This window comes from Coloeus monedula (assembly GCF_965178545.1).
Source record: "Coloeus monedula genome assembly, chromosome: Z".
Classification (NCBI taxonomy): Eukaryota; Metazoa; Chordata; class Aves; order Passeriformes; family Corvidae; genus Coloeus; species Coloeus monedula.
In genome coordinates this window covers 35671554-35688661 of record NC_138822.1, presented here as the reverse complement: position 1 = coordinate 35688661, position 17108 = coordinate 35671554, and the positions used below count along the sequence as shown (strand labels likewise).

General features: G+C 36.8%; 1 protein-coding gene across 3 annotated transcripts in view; it reads right to left on the bottom strand.

Moving 5' to 3' along the window:
* Positions 1-2708: 2708 nt before the first annotated feature.
* The window catches only part of KDM4C (lysine demethylase 4C), a 252854-nt gene continuing 238454 nt past the window's right edge, over positions 2709-17108 (bottom strand). For all 3 annotated transcript variants that reach the window (XM_082301399.1, XM_082301400.1, XM_082301401.1), the window contains exons 20-22: positions 9347-9466; positions 5492-5584; positions 2709-3659 (exon numbers count right to left, since the gene is read on the bottom strand). In XM_082301399.1, coding sequence (XP_082157525.1) covers positions 3483-3659; positions 5492-5584; positions 9347-9466 — 390 coding nt within the window. In that variant the 3' untranslated portion in view covers positions 2709-3482. The remainder of the gene's footprint in view (positions 3660-5491; positions 5585-9346; positions 9467-17108) is intronic.

Below are 17108 nucleotides of genomic sequence, written 5' to 3'. Positions count from 1 at the left end.
TTTTCAGATGAGAGTGAATAATTTCAATGTATCCTGACCAAACCACTACTTTCAGTACTCACCCATGACCTTCAGGATTTTTGAATACACAGAACAGCTGCTTCGCTCTTGTACGTATAAGGTAATAGAAATGGTTTGTCCTATCCTGGGGTATGCTGTGCTCTCTTGTTATGAACATTCAATTTTTGTGGGGTTTTTTTGGTGCTTTTGGGGTTTTGTTTAATCCTAGGAATACCATGCCAATTCAGTTAGCCAGTCTTTAAAAGGGCTTGACTCTTTCTACCTACTGCATTCTTCCTCATACAGTCACTGTGTATGTAAATGAAATGGTCATGAATGGTGACATGCTTTTTCACCAGGAAAGATGTATCTGTCTCTAACAGCAGGAGAGGTTTTAATGGAGTGAGAAATTGGCTATTGGGAACTGGTTACACAGATAATAAGCAGCCCTGTTTTGGTGTCCACCTACCTGATTCAGTTCATGGCAAGCTTCTGGTTTCCCAGAGCATTGCACACCAGTGTATACTCTCTCTCATATACCTGAAAGGTCCATAACAATATCTGTTGTGGAACAGAAAACAAGATTCTTGAGGAATTGTAAGGGAACAGGAACTGTCTTTCTAGGCCAGTTGTTTAGCCAATCCAGCTTGCAAAGACCATGAGTCCTGAAACAGGAGGTGTGAAACTGCAATGATGACATTACACTTTTCATTCACTCAAGTACATTTTTTAGTACCTTACAAAGGTCAGAACTAATTTCAGTGTCTTTGAGAAATTCCACAGTAAAGATCTTCTTGATGAAAGGTAGAAGGGGAAACAAGCCAACTTTTTGCATGAATATTTAAAAAAAATTGCAACCCATTAGTCAACAAATTTTAAGGATCTTGAAAAGAAAGATGCTGGATCCACTCTATAGAAATGAGGGGGTTTATTCACGGTGTCATAACATGGTGTCATATCAGAACCAGGCAAAGGACATGCATTTGATTTCTAGCCTCTCTTGTACCACACAGCATCACCTGTTCAATTACAAAATATTTTAATATGTATTTAACCATTTAATAATGCCATAGTTTTTTTGAACCTTAATGGAAGATTATAAAAGCTTTCTTACCACAGAACACAGTATTTTGAAACTAAGCTTCAGTAATTAGTTGTAGTGGGTTGACCCTGGCTGAGTACCAGGCACCCACCAAAGCCACTGTCACTCACCCCCAAAGCTGGACAGGGAGAAGAGAATATAACAAAAAGTTAATGAGTTTAGGACAGGGAGAGATCACAAACCAATTACCATCTCAAGTAAAACAAGACTCAAATTGGGGATATTAACGGAATTTATTACTAAAAAAATCAGAGCAGGATAATGAGAACTACAATAAAATCCTAAAAACACCTTCCTCCCATGTCTCCCTCTTTCCCCTGGGCTCTTCCTCCTACTCCCAGAGGTACAGGATGACAGTGAATGGGGGTTATGGTCAGTTCATCACACATTGTTCCTCCCAGTGCTCAGGGAGAGGTGTCTGTTCCAACATGGGGTCCCTCCCACAGGAGACAGCTCTCTATGAACTTCTCCAGTGTGAGCTCATGCACAGGCAACAACAGCTCTCCTTGAACTGCTGCAATGTGTGTCACTCTTCCATGGGTGCAATCCATCAGGCACAGCCTGCTCCAGCGTGGGTCTGTCTTGGAGCTGGCTGGCATTGGCTCTGCTGGACAGGGGGGAAGCTTTCAGCAGCTTCTCAGAGAAGCCACCCCTGTAGACCCCACTACAAAAACCCAGTCACACAAACCCCCCACAACATGATCATCAGCTGCACAAAACTGCAGAAGGCAGCAGCAATCTTGCATTTTGCAAATCTATCACTAGTTTTCATCTTTTCTTTACAATAAAAGAAGGAGCCCTGATACTCTGAAATATGCCAGACAGCATCCACCAAAACCAGTGCCTTTAGAGAAAGTGTTATCAATTAGATATACATTCCAACTGTCATAGCTAAGCAATTTCTTAGACTAAAGGGATTCTGAGTGATTTCATGGTACAAGAAAAGATAGTTAATGTAACACAGAAAACTTACACTGTCATTTGAGGTGTCACATAGCAATCAAAAGGATTTTACTGTCCGCTTGAAAAAATAAGAATAAGCATGCAAGGGCTTCAGTGAAACAAAGATCTGTATGCCTCAGCATATAAAGGACTGGGGTTTTGCACAGAAAAAATCTTTGGGTCCATGTATTCTGTTTTTTGGAAGCAGAACCCTAGAAACAGCAGTGCTCAGATATAAATTGGATTTTGAGAGGGCTCTTTTTCCTGTGGCAGACAGTCAGAAATCCTGCTGACTGTCCAATTTACAAGAAACAGATGATGTCATTTTGATAAAGCTCCCTTCTAGGTTCACATACCCAAGTGTTCAGACAAATTCAGACTTTCTGCTTTCTGTGAAACATCTGAAAAGGTCAAGATCCCAAAGACTGATGAGAAATAGAAAGACAAGAAATTAAAGTACAGTACTTATCAACTCTGCATTTTAACATTAAGCTATGTGAGTGTCTGTGTGTATATTCTGTTGTGTTCAGGAAAATACAGCATATTCCTATGCTACAGGAATCATGATTCCTATAGGTATAAAACAATAGGGTTGAAAATCACATCAACAGGAAAAATGTTGCAATTGTAGTAAAGTATTTATTTTAAAACATTATTACCTTGCTAGAACATTATCTCAAAATAAAAACCATAATATATTCATTCAAAACTAGACTGTTAAGCATATATATTTAAACTCTAATTTTCATACACATAGTGAAAGAAACTTATTTTATTTTACAAGTAGGTATTTTTAATAGACTTTATGAAAAACATGTTTAAAAATAACCATCAAAATCTGTCTCTTTAAATATACAAAATATCCTTGCTGTGCTGTGCTTGCTGTGTTCTCTTTAAAGCCAAAAATATGTAAGTCAATAGCTGAGTCCACATCAATCCTACTGAAAACAGTAGTGACATAAAAATGTAAAAGCACTGTACAAAGTAAGTACAGCCTTTGTTTGTCTCAGTACTGTACATATCTGGTTTTGTTTTAAAAATGTTTTATAAAAACTGCTATTCTTGAACTTAACATCCTTTCCCATGTGCAGAAAAAAGTGAGCCACTGACATTTTATCTGTTTACTAAAACGTCTCCTTCTCAGAATTGTGAATCGAAGAATTCAAAGGAATTTTACACTTATTTCAATGAGAGCAGGACTGAAACTTCAGTGTATCATTTAGTAATCTCTCTTGGTTTTCACCCTAGTTTTATAATGCAAAATATTACAAATTCTTAAATACAGTAACTAAAGTAATCAGAACTCAAGTACTTCAGATTACAAGGCTGGTGCATGGATTAGTTCACTGTAAAACAGAGTGTTCAGTTAAAGGAAACCCAATTGCAAATAATGCTGCATGCTTTTTAATCAAGAACCCTCTCTCTTCTCTTGCTTCCTTTATAGTCCCTTCTGGCATTTCTTCTGGAATGAGCTCTTTAAGAAGGTGCGGTATCCTGGATCATCCACATATTCATTCTTAAAACGGGAACTCAATACTCTCTGCCTTTTCTTCTCTCCCAAGATAATATCTGCTCCATAAAATGTGTCTTCAAATCTCATGTCAGAAGCTGTAGACTAAAACCAGACCTTAATTACACATATGCACAATTTTTACCTTTCCATATTTTGCAGGTCCTATTCAGTATTTAATTCTCTACGTCTGTAGTGTTGCTTGGAAACATGTAACTAACACCTGTTGTTAGTCTGGATTTTATCCAGGTATCACACAATCATGCTAATTCTGGGTGAGAAAACAGTGCTATGGAAGTGATGGAGCTGTTGGGCAGGTTTGATCTTAGCAGTATCCTGCTGTATTCACCACCTTGTGTTATTCAGGGAAGCTTTAAATACGAGGTACTACGTCATGGATGCCTGAAGAGAAACCTGGGCACTGCCTAATTTGCAAAGGATCAGGGTCACAGTTTGGTCACTTGTCATCAAACTTAAACCAGTTGGGAATCTAACAAAGCAGTGGGACAAAAAACAGCAAGCTGTTTGGGCAAAGTCAGAGGCAGAATACTTCGGACCAACTTTCACTGCTAGAGTTATGGAAAAATTCCCAAGATAAAGAAAAACATCATTTAGAAGGAACTGGTGTGTTTTAACTTCAATAGACAAAAACAGTATCATAGGCTATCTTTAACTTGCACTGTGTTCAGCACAAGGAGGGGAAGAGGTCTTAGGCATGCCTTGAGGACTAACTTACATATTTCTAGAATTTGAGGCACTAGTAGAAAATCATGCAAAGGTCTGAGCAATGGCTATGGTGTGTTTTATTCAGCTGACCAAGTTTAATGTTTCTAACCTATAGTTAACTCCCTAACGAAGTTAATGATGTAAAATTAAAAAAATAAATAAATAGAAATACTGATTTATAGAAAATCAATTTTAAAATCAATAGCATAAATCCTGTTACTATTATCCTGAGAATGTAACAGTTTGCATTCTTTAGAGCATGCAGTTAATTAGAGAAGCTGTTTCCATTTGGTCTCAAAACCAAAAAAAAATGGCAATGGTATGCTTTCCAAGTATAAGAAAAAACCCCATTGAATATAATCAAACAGTTCTTTTAACATTTTCCAAGACCTCTGTCTTAACCCTAGTCAGGATACTGAAAGATTTGTGCATTTATCCCTAATTCACTGACAAAAAGTTTTCTTAACCCAGAATATTTGACCAGTGCACTTTGCATTAGAAAGAACTGTCTTAACACAGGTAAAAGCAGCCATCTCCTCTAACAAATGTATGTTAGCCTTTTTCAGCCTCTAAGTGTTATGATCTCTGTGAGCTTCAGCACTTTTCCACTTGGCATACATACATAAAAATGGCTAGCTAGTGGATGTGTTTTGAAACAGCAGGAAACTTTTAAAAAGGAGCAAATATTTGGTCTTAAACCAAAGACTAGTGAAATGCTCATAAATCCTGCCAGCAACTTTAATGAGTTTCGATCAGTTACATTGTTTCTTACAAGAAGTTAATTGCCTGCTTATTAATTCAAGGCTTTTAAAATCATAAAGCTCTGAGAAGCTGGAAAGTTTTTTAAAAACTATACATGTAATAAGCATACTGAAAGAATAGAATGTCTGTCAATTTAAATGTTTACTAACTTGATCATTCCTGATCTGACAGATGATCAAACATGATGTGCCTTTTAGGAGAAAAGAATTATGTCTGACAACAGTATTTGCCTGGAAGAACAACTAACCATCTCACCAGCAAATGGACACATCTCCTAATTGGGCTGATTTAGCCACTCTTAATAGCACAGACTTCACAAAACATGAGTCAGTTTAAACCGAAAATCCAGAATAAATCCAAGTATTGTGTTATTGGCATTTTGAGCATATATATATATACGTGTCTATATATATATATAAAAAATAAAGTTAGCATCAGCAAATACTCACTAAACGTGCTTTTACTCTCTTAGGAAGCTCTTCATCCAGTGTATATATTTCCTCTCTCTTCATTACTATTTGAGAACCATCTTCAAATTCCACCTAATTGAAAAAATGGGTATTTGAAAATAAAATAATAATTAACTCTTGCAGGAAGTTCCTGTAAGTGTTTCCAGATAAAAAATATATATGTAAGCAGACTTACACACAGACATTTTGCTGTTTTAGCACAAAACTAGGCTGAAACATAAAAAATGTTATTTTTTATGAATTGCAACACATAGTTACATTGAAAATAATATCTAAGCAGAGGCTTCAAAATCAGCACTGACACATATATAATAAAGTAAAACTTGTTAGATTAGGAATGCTGAACAAGTAACAAGACAGGCAACATTATTTTGCAGGAGTGACATATTAAAATGTCCTTGTGTCATTTTTAGTTGTCTCTAATTTTTTTACTTGCTTCTAATAAATAAAAAATTAATTTTAACATCCATGATTCAAGGTTGAGGAAGACCATGTCAAAAGAAAGTGTGAGTGACAACTAAGGAAATACCAGTTAACAGAATTTTATTGAATCTGATGGAATTTCTTTTAAATGCTCTGTTCAGAAGATGAAAAGCTTTATCATGCTTAGGTTTAGATTTAATCCAATATGAACCCCGTTAGCAGAAAATGAGAAAGGAAATGTAACTAGGTGTGAGGAATGTTAAAATGCTGAGGCTTTGAAGCATTTAAGCTTTTTCAGTAGCTGCTGATTTTTTCCTCTATTTTAATACTTCATCTAACAGTTTTGAATTCCAGCTATTATCTGTGATGGCAGTTTAGCTCCCACAGAAACTATAATTTAAAGTTTGGTATAAAATTAGAAGTCTCATTCTACATCCTCAGGTGATTTAACGAGATTATGTGAATGACAACAGCACACTTGACTAGAAGAATAAGCATAAATACAAACATAAGAGAACACTGACTTATCAAAAGTATTATTACAGATACAACTGAAAAAGCATGCATTTGAACTCGTAAACGGACTGGGTTTTTAGTTTCAAATTAAAAGCTTGCCATGGCTGAGTATGTCAGATTAATATGTGAACAGCTGAAAAATCCAATACTGTATATCCATTCTTGAAAGCCAGGATGAAGACTATGATCTATTAACTTCTTTTAAAACAATTTTTTCACTGCAGCTAACAGGGATGCCCAAATCTGGAATGCATTTAAAATGCACAGAGCACACAGATGGATAACAAAGTCATAGGAGTCATCCTTACTAACCCCATAAGCCTGCTCTGTTACCAGTATCTTAGAGGAACTTAAACGTTGAAGTGCCTTAAGCTTTTTTAATTAAATGATGGCAATCCAGGATGCAGCAACAGTCTTTCTGCTATCCCTGCTCCTTCCTGCACAATACACATTTGGTAATGTTCTTGCACAATACAGTTGGTAATAATGTATTTTGTATCCCTGGTGAAAATACTGGGTAGGAAATTAACTCTGCCACTCCATGTGATAAGAAAATCTCCTCTTAAATGGTCAGTATCTTTGTTTTTACTCACAGTGTGCAGTAGGATGCAAGTGCTTCATACCAGAGAATCTGTCATGCTTGCAATATGAAATGTATTGCACATTTATCAGAAGAGTAACTGGAAGTTCTTCAGTTAAAATCCAGCATATCACAATGGAAATAATTTGCCTACACTTGATAGCAAACACAACAAGAGCTTCTCTAAGACTTTCATCAGTATCATGATTCATGCAAAATATAAGCCCACCATCTCTAATAGCTCAAATTCAATTCAGATGGCAGATCCTACATTTCAAATCATCAGTTTTATCAAGTAAGTTGTTTTATTTGGATTCTGCTGCCATACTGAGTCTGTATTACATGTTACTATCTTCATGGGATTTTCTTCTATAAGAACATAATAAATTAAAGCAAAAGCTGTTAGAAAGCAACTAATGGAGTGAATGGATAATTTAATAAACTGTAACTCAATTGTGAACCTCAATATCAGAAATCATCAAGAAATCAAATGTAGATCACATTAACAATTTCACTTGAACACCTGCTTCATTCGGCTGTTATAGCTCTGCTTAGGGACTGTGTAGGATACTGGCTTACAAATGTCAAACTGTATGACACAAATTCTGGTGCCTTGTGTCATAGCTCCTGCATGCTCAAGTACTCCCACATTTGGTACAAATGTCTGATGAACATGAGGAAAATTCACAGATTTTTTCAACGAGAACAGATTTGCCATATGAGATCTAAGGAATCACACAAAAGACTGGATAAGAGAATCTCAAAGGTGCAACACAGATCACACTAGAAGAAAATAAACCTTTGTGTGTGTGTGTGTGTGTGTGTGTGTGTCCTGAGAGCTTTCAGACACTGTTTATAAAGACCAGAGGAAGAACTACTTATAGGTCTTGAAGTTAACCTTACACCTTCCCTGTCATAACCATTTTGTAATCTGTAGCCACATGGCAGCCTCCTCTCTCATCCTGCAGACTGAAATACCTGCTTGTCTCTATAGTTCCATGTATTGCAATATGGACTCCCTCTCATCTTTAAACTTTGTCATTTCCCCCATTATAGGGGTTGTTAAAGGAAATTTACAGGAATTTATGTTTGTTATGCTGAGGAACTCTAAATTTTGCTGAGCCTCCACATGCTTATCCATTTTCCTTAAACAAAACTGGTCTCATCATGTTGCTGAAGAGGTCTAAAATAAGACAAAGTTGTTTGTTTTGACTATGTCAAATTCCTTCAAATATGAAAGATAACAACATTCATCTAATTTACCTCACAGTACTCTTCAGAAGACCAGTTGTTCAAAAGATTAAATGATTTGAAGATTAATGTTACTATAGAAAAATAATCTTCATACTTTATAAAGAACTTTCCACCTTCACAACATAATACAGCTGCTAAATATAAGGGAAGAGGTAAGATTTAGAGACTAGCTCAAGGCTTTAGGCATTTGAGGACTTGAATTCGATTGCAAGTCATTGGCAAAGTGAGAAGGTCAATGCAGCAAGTAATTTAGCTTCCCTGTGCCTTAATTTATCTACAGATATAATAGTAAATTTGCCATTTTCGTACAGTAATGTGAGGCCTCCTGATGAAAAGAGTTACATAAGTGAAAATTATTACATATATATAAAGGAAATGTATCTAGATTCTCATTCTTTCAGAAGTGCTATTATTATTGTGATTGTTTTATTGCAGTTTCAACCATTCACTTGGGTACTCAAAGCTGCTGACTGATTTTTCTCAAAGGCAAGCCCATAAAAAAACAGTAATTGTTACTCTGAAATCAGAAGTCAGCTTTTTAGCCTTGCCTTCACTGTTCATTTCCTTTTTGTCTTTGCTGAGTATAAAATGCTCCTTAAGATTAATAAATTCAAAAATGCCTCAGACAAATGAATGTTATACTCTTCTTACTGTCCTTGCTTCCAACCACTTACGGAATGCCTCAGGTTCACTGTAGGCAAATACCAATACTTGATTTTATGTCATTAATCGTCTAATTAGCTGATATAAAATAAAAGTAAATAACCCACAGAAAATAGCAAATGTTATCTTGCAATCTTAATGTTCCACCTGTTTATCTGACTTCTTAGTAAAGAAGAGATTTTCTTGATTTTGTAAGAACAAGTGAAACCTCACACCCGAAGAGTGCACAACACTTGCTACTGGGTTAGAAAGTTTTATGTATTAGTTAAAGTGTGTTAACAGTTACAATAAGAGTCCACTCTTCAGCCTTCTGGCCACTCTAATACTAGAGCCAAATGAGCAATTTACAATAAAGACATCTGAAAAGCAAGTGCATGGTAATAAATATAGATACTCACCTGATACATGTGAGCTGTATTTGTTCCCAGATACTTTGCACCATACAGTTTTCCATCAGGCCATTTCACTTGGACAACCTCTCCCTCTGCAGGTGGACCCAGCCTTACACAGTCTCTGCTCTATTTACAAAGAAGGATGGATTCTCAAATCAGTGTGTGAGCCACTGAACTTAAATTACCAGTAAGATGCTTTTACAACTTTGTAATTGGAGAAGATTTATTACCATGCATGTTTCAAGTTTTATAATCCTGCTAATGAGCTAATGCTAATGTTAGCCCTTATGAAAATGAAATACTGACCAAAGAAACACTCTCTTTACAGCTTGATGCTGCATTGGCAAGACAACGTATGCATAAATCAGACAGCTAGCAGCAACTGTGATACACTTCCACCAAAATTAATTTCTAACACACATTGAAAATAAGGATCACTAAAGTGCAATTGCATATGTGCAACACTTTCTCTTTTGCATATCCCAGTAATTCATGTTTTGTTAACCACAGCATATTTTTGCTTGATGCTATCTTTGCTGACTGAAACATATGTGGATCAAACCATAAATGGTGAGAATGCCAATGAGATTTTTGCTTAGCTGATGGAGAAACACTGAAAGAATCCAAATGCTTACAAAATAAAATTAGGGGGAAATATTTTTTTCCCATAAGATATAAAGCATTTTTGTTCCAATGGTTTGGCCAACTTTTGTGCCTGACTTGTTGAGCATGTCAGAGTATCAGTAGCTGTTTTCTTTTGTCCCATATGTCTTGGTACAAAGTAAATGACTCATTTTCAGAGCATGCCAACCACACACCCATACCAGCAGCTGCTCACATGAGGAAATAAGACAATGGATCGGAAAATGATGTGTCACATCTGGGCTCACCAATTCTTTGGTCAAATGCTCACCCCAACAAAGGCATTTCTACTTCATAGTGATTACATGACAAGACCTGTCCTGTAAATAAGTGCTAATTTAGTGGTATTCTCCTAGGTGTGAGAGGACTTACTCAGTGACCACATTACCTGAGCTCACTCATAAGTGGTCTAGAGTGGGAAGAGAAAAGGCAAAGACAAGGACTCGGGTATAAGGACTCAGTGACAAGGTCCTGCAGGACGTGGCGCTATCTCAGGCTGCCACAATAGTATCACCATTTTCTTAGATTTATTTAGAATAACTTAGAAAACTATTTGTATTTTGAGTTGAACAATTCACTTCCAACAGAGGCCAATGATTGTCATAACAATGAACTTAAAATGCAGAGCAAAAATGCACTACAGTGATCCTCACTTGGATGTTATCTTGATATAGTATCACTCAAGCCAAATTCAACCTTTATAAACTCATTTTAGTCACATGTATCTTAATCCATGAGTTTGATTCAACACAGGATGAAAGAAATTAAGAGCTGGATTTTCACAGAAACACTGTCCTGCATGACAATACTGTCTCTGTCACCCCTCAGGTGCCGTGCAAAGGGGACAGCTTTAAAATATGCCCTCTGTGTTTGCCTGGCAAAGGTTGCTGTGACAAACACAGAAAGATACATCCTTTCAATGTCACCATATATTTGGAGTAGGTGGAATTACTGTATTATCCTTCCCAATATTTTCAGGAGAGGCAGAAGGAAAGGGGAAGGGATGGCTGCTGCAGTGGAATCATTATGACTTCGCAGGGGACAGGGATTACTAAATACTATCATACCTCTGACTATAAATTAAATTAGACTGTATTTTTAGTTGCTCTCTCCTCAGTGATGACTGTCAAAATGGTTATTGTCATTATGATACTTCTGCTGTCTGTTTACTGCAAAAGTGCAAAAATGAGTCTTGGCTAAGTGTCTTGAAACAAACTTTTAAAATGCATCATGGAATGGAGTAAATTTCCTGAAAACTAACAATCCAACAACAACGTCAAGCCTAACATTAATTTTCCAAGAACAAAAGCCCAGCATGAATTACTCCCTTTGCAACTTGCACAAGAAAAAATATCTCACAGACTCTCTTGGATAGCTAATGGAATTGCTCATTTGGAAAATTAGAGTCCTCATGCAAATAACTAGACAAATAACAACCTCATTCTTCATGTATCATCACAATGTCTTAGTCTATGGAACAATATTTGGGAAATTGGTACTAGTTTTTATTAATTTCTACCAGAGCTCCTACCTTTTATTTTCACAGGATCGTAACCATTTGAGATTCTCTTTTTACTGCACAAATAATTCTTACAGTTTTTTTCTTGGGAATGATTAGATCCATTTCTTAGACTGACAAAATGGCAAAAATGCAACCTCACTTTTTTCAATTGTATAATGAAAAGTCAGACAGCAGGGTATGGCAATCCTTCAACATCCTCATATACCAGCCGTAAATAACATATAGTGTGGGCTCAACCTACATTGAGCTTATAAACCATGTACATTTCCCATACAATTACATAATGTATTTCCTTCTTTATAGAAATGGACAAATCGTGTCCATCTGTACTGAAAATACAATTCACTTATATGTCCAGTTTCACATTCCTGCTGTTGGCACAGCTCAGAGCTTCAACTCCAACCATGACTAGCTATCTCTAAAGATGAATACTTCAAGGCCTCCCTGAGCCATTAATCCAGCATTCAGCAACCCTCACAGAGAAAAAGCCTTTTCTCTAAGTGAAGAAAAATTCTGTGTTGAGGAACTTCCTGTATTTCAGTTGGTACCTGTTGTCTTTCATCCTGTCACTCTGCATTACCAAGAAGTGTGTGGCTTCATCCTCTTTACTTCCCCCATCACGTGTTTATACATTTGGATAAGATCCTTCTGAGTCTACTGTTCTGCTGAACAGTCCCAGCTCTGTCAGCCCCCTCGCATGACAGATGCTTCAGTTCCTCCATCACTTTCATAACCTTTTACCATATTTGCTCCTCTATGTCCACATCCTTCTTGTACAGGTAAGACCATAACTAGACACATTACTGCAGATATAGTCTTCCCAGCGTTATGTTTACAGCCATTCAAATAGACACTTTAGGAGCAAATCCTGTAAATAATAATAATAATAGTTCTGGAAGTTTTCTTGTTCATTAAAGGTAATACTTCCAGGGTTTAGAAACATTTCTTCTGGAGTTAATTATACACACTAAACTAAAATAGTAAGCAATCTATTTGCAATAGATTTTGGAAATACATGTTGAAATACTGGGGTTGTCTTCTACACTAAGGAATTCACATGTACAGCACTGCAGATAAAGAAGATTTTTTTTTCTATTCTTCCTCTGATATTCCGTTGTTTTTAACAGACAGGTTGATTTGGTTATTAAGGCAGGACTGCGAATTTGCGAATAACAAATCCAATTGCAGTGGTAGGTGATGGTTGACACAGACTAGGAACTGTGGAGCCACACTAAGGAAATAAAAGGAAGACTGTACCTGAAGCATGCACTGGAATCCAGGAACTGGAAATGCTGCAATATTCCCATAATTTGAATACAGCCACTAACACTTTAAGAAAGTATCTTCAGATACATTCAAATGCTTTCCTAAATCAAGGCTAAAAGGTATAGATATTCTGGTCTAAGGCGAACATATGAACTATTGAGATTATTCTCCCAAGCTGTCAAAAACTGATGTACCTTGGATGCCTATGATTTTATTTCAATAGTTTTCCCTGATCATTAGGTTATTAAATCAGCTATCTCAAACTCAATAATTATTTTCAAAATTGTAAGACTATAGGAGCCTTCGACTTCTTTTAGATTTGATCCAAAGGAGCCACACTGAAAACAATATCTACCCCTGGACCTCTGTATGGGCTTGGAGGAGCAGTGTTCCTTCCACTGTAAGCGAAGCAAAGGTTTGTGTCCACCTGATGAAACTGAATAGGTACAAGTCTATGGGACCTGGTGATATGCAGCCTAGGGACCAGAGGGAACTGGCTGGTGCTTTTCTCAAGCCACTCTCTATCATATTTGAAAATTCGGAGCAGTCAAAGTTCCTGGTGACTATAAAAGGAAACATCACTCCTATTTTTAAAATGAGGAGAAAGTAGAGACAGGAAAATACAGACCTTTGAGCCTCATCTCTGTGCTTCAGAACATCATGGAGCAGATCCTCATGGAAGACATGTCAAGGCACGTGCAAGACAAGGAGGTGATCCAAGACAGCCAGCATGGCTTTGCTAAGGGCAAATCATGCCTGACTGATCTAGTTGCCTTCTATGATGGTGTTCTGGTTCTGGCCAGGACAGGGTTAATTTTTGCAGTAGCCAGGAGGGGGGCATGGATAGGGCCTGGAGGTTTTTCTATACCACCTCGTGTCATTGCTGGGCACAGGGAAAGGAACTCTCTTCTGGGGAGAAGGGGTTCCTTGCAGTCAGTGTGGTACAGGAAGCTGTCTGGTACTGTCTACTGTCAGGGAGGGCACTGGTTATTGTATCTCAAGAACTTGTTTGAAAACAGGAAGATGTGGCCCGTATGGCATCTTTTAGAGGAAGTATAAACCCAACGGTAGACAAATATTTAAAACTGCTGCAGAAAATAATAATACTCTAATAGAAAATCACCAATACTTGTCCATTCAAATCAGGGGTCCATCACATCACCTGGCTCTTGTTAATAGTTTGGATGATGTGATCCCACCCTGACTCAAGAGAGGATAGATGAGTTGTGATGATGAAGATCCCCAACTTGATCCTGCAATTGATAACTTAGACTAGTGTGCTTGCTTTCAAAGCTGCTTTTGCCTCCCCCTCATGCTTTTGCATAAGCATTCTGTAGAACTTCTCCTATCAGGATGAACAAAATCGATATTCATTTTGATCAGATCAGAGTGGGAGATTAGTAAACTCAGTTCTCACATCTGTGCTCTTACAGTAGGCTTACTAGGGGAGAGAAGAATAAAACACTGCAAGGTAAAAGACATTTGCAATCCGTAAGTAGCAAGTCTGAAGACCTTTCTCTAAAGCTGATGAGTATTCCAGAGACATTTCCCTGACACAGCCCTAAAAATTCATATCTAAAAAAAACCCCAATACAATAAAGATTGAGATTTCTTTTCCTATGTATGAAATGATAAGGCCAACAACTTGGAAAGGTGTTGAAGAAAAATAAATTTATGGTATACAGTAATAAATGTGAATATTCTCTGCAAGTGGTTCCCTCTTGAAGATTACTCATATTCACCACTAACTCATCTGAATAAGCATAAATTTTTTTCTCATATCACTGTTTACAATCCTGAGGTTTACATTCATCAACTGGCATAATTTGAAGTAAATTTTTAGACAGGCAGAATAGCCTCCTCTTTTTCTGAACCATTTCATTCTTTTCAAACTAATTAAATAATTTTCACACCTACCATACCAATAACATTCTTCCATCCATTTCCCGGGGGGAGGACTCTGCAAAATCCGTAACACAGAGCAGTCAACTGTCATCAAGCATTAACTAAGACAGAAAACAAATCTGACTGGCACCTCTTTCTTTAGGAGTGTCTTAACTGAGTAATCCCAGTCCTGTGAACAACCTCAGGAGCTACCATTTTATTTTCCTCAACATTAATAGAACTGTTTATCTGTTTAACTGGCAGATACAGCACTGAGCTTTGTTACTTTTCAAATCACTCTGGTTTAGACTGTATTCAAAATAAATTATTTTTGTTTGTTTAAATTGTATTAAAACTACAGTATTTTCCTCAGTGTCACTTAGCAAACATTTCTGCATCTCCTTGACACTCCTGGCTTTCACTTCCTGATCTGCTTTGTTTCCAAAACAAGGTACAAATTCCTCATTGTTTACTGAAATTCTTGTCAAATACCACTGACAGTATAATTGATATAAACAACATAGCTTGAAAGTGTTTAAGTGTGCCTCTTGCAACAGGTTTTATGAACTAGTACATACTTCTAATCTGTTTTTTGCTGTATGGCACTGTAAACATAGCAAGAGAATAAAATATACAGAAATTTAATAAATTATTTCACTTAATGGTAATGGAATTGAATAAAAATACACAGCTGACTGGGATTATTTCTCCTGGGATGCTATGAGTTTAAAGATGCTTCAAATGTTAGTTCCAAAGTAGTATTTGTAACAATTACTTTAGCTGAATGGATTTTCTCATCTATCAAAGTCACTCATTATTTCTGTATCATATGACACCAAAACCCTCTAGGAAGTCATATTCCAAGCACTCAACAGCAGTCTTCCAGAAAGACTGTTTAAGAATCCATTTCATTGTGCTGCTGCAGCTTTCTGTATTATCAAGTTCTTCCAAATTCCAGTATGCTCTTGTCCATGCAGTCAGGCAATATGGAATGGCAAAAGGCAGAGGTAAGCAGAAGTTTGGCTTCAGCCCCACAGTGTGCCTGGTGAAACAGATACATTCTGTATTGTTCCATCCCTTCTGCAGGGGGGCCATGGCACAATATATTAATCCTCCTCCTGGTAGACTGAAAGCTCGTAATCTAGCCCTGAGGTTACAAAGATCAAAGAGAAGCAGATACTGAAAGACCGACTAGAGAGAACTCAGGTTCTGTAATTGTGCTAAACTTGGCTTTCCTATGTACCTACATATCATTTTTACTCTAAATCATACTGTGTTCATAAATTTATACACATTGTTAAAATCAATCAGAGAAATAGAAACTGTTCATTTTCTGTCATCCAATGCATTTCTTAAATACCTAAGAATAGTTTGGACCTTCCTATTAGTCTATCTAACCACAATTTGCATGGAGCAAGCCATAGTATCAACTTTTATCCTAGAAATGTCATCGTTTCTGAAAAATAACTTAAAATTAATACATGGTCTCCAAAACTCAAAACTCCAAAACACCTTTGTCCTCTTTTATTTGAGAAACTGAAATTCACTTTACAGCAAACTGAATTCATAGCATATTCATTTCAATTTAAAGCAAATGAGTATTCTTGTGTTAATCACAAAATTAACAGTAACTTCTCACAACACAGACAAAACACACTGAGTACATCTGATTTTCACTGGTAAGACTTCAAGTGGGTTTTCCCTAGACTTAGAACATAAAAAAGTAAGAAAAATCCAGGCTTGTTTATTTGGCTTTGCACAGAAATGGTCCTCATGGTTACTCCAGCTGAAGTGGAGGAATAGCTTTTAAATTTTCCCTTTAAATTAGAACCTGAGTTAAATTTACTATCCTAGTTCATTGCTGCTAGGGTACACATCATGAGACAGTGCTCCTGTACAGACAGAAACCAGATGAAGACAGTTTAAGAGTGCAGAAACAAGCACTGGGTAGCCATATCGTCAGGAAATGGCCTTTCCAAGGCCATTCTGCAAAAGCACTTAACACAAATTTTCTTCTCTGCCTACATTCCTTCAGCTAATATTAACTTTCAACATGAATGCTAGTGATTAAGCTTCCACAGTCCTGCTCACTGGTGATTGTTTCATAAGGAGCATGACTAATGCAATTACAACTAATACCTACAATTTAGAGAAGCTGGCCATACAGACAAATACCACACCACAACTGCAAACACTGAATATATCTACCAACACCATTAAAGGGCAAGTGGAGAAAAAAATAGTGGAAACTCTCTGAAACAGCCACTAATCTCAACAGATTGTCAAACTTTGTTTTTCTTTCAGAAGCTGATAGTATACACTAGTTGACACAAATTTTTAGAAACACAAAATTCAGTTTCATATGTTCCAAGACAATTTGAATGAAAAGGAGAGTGGTAGCTAATTTGTCACAGTCAGAATTTTATCTAAACAGGAACAGCAATTTACACAGTG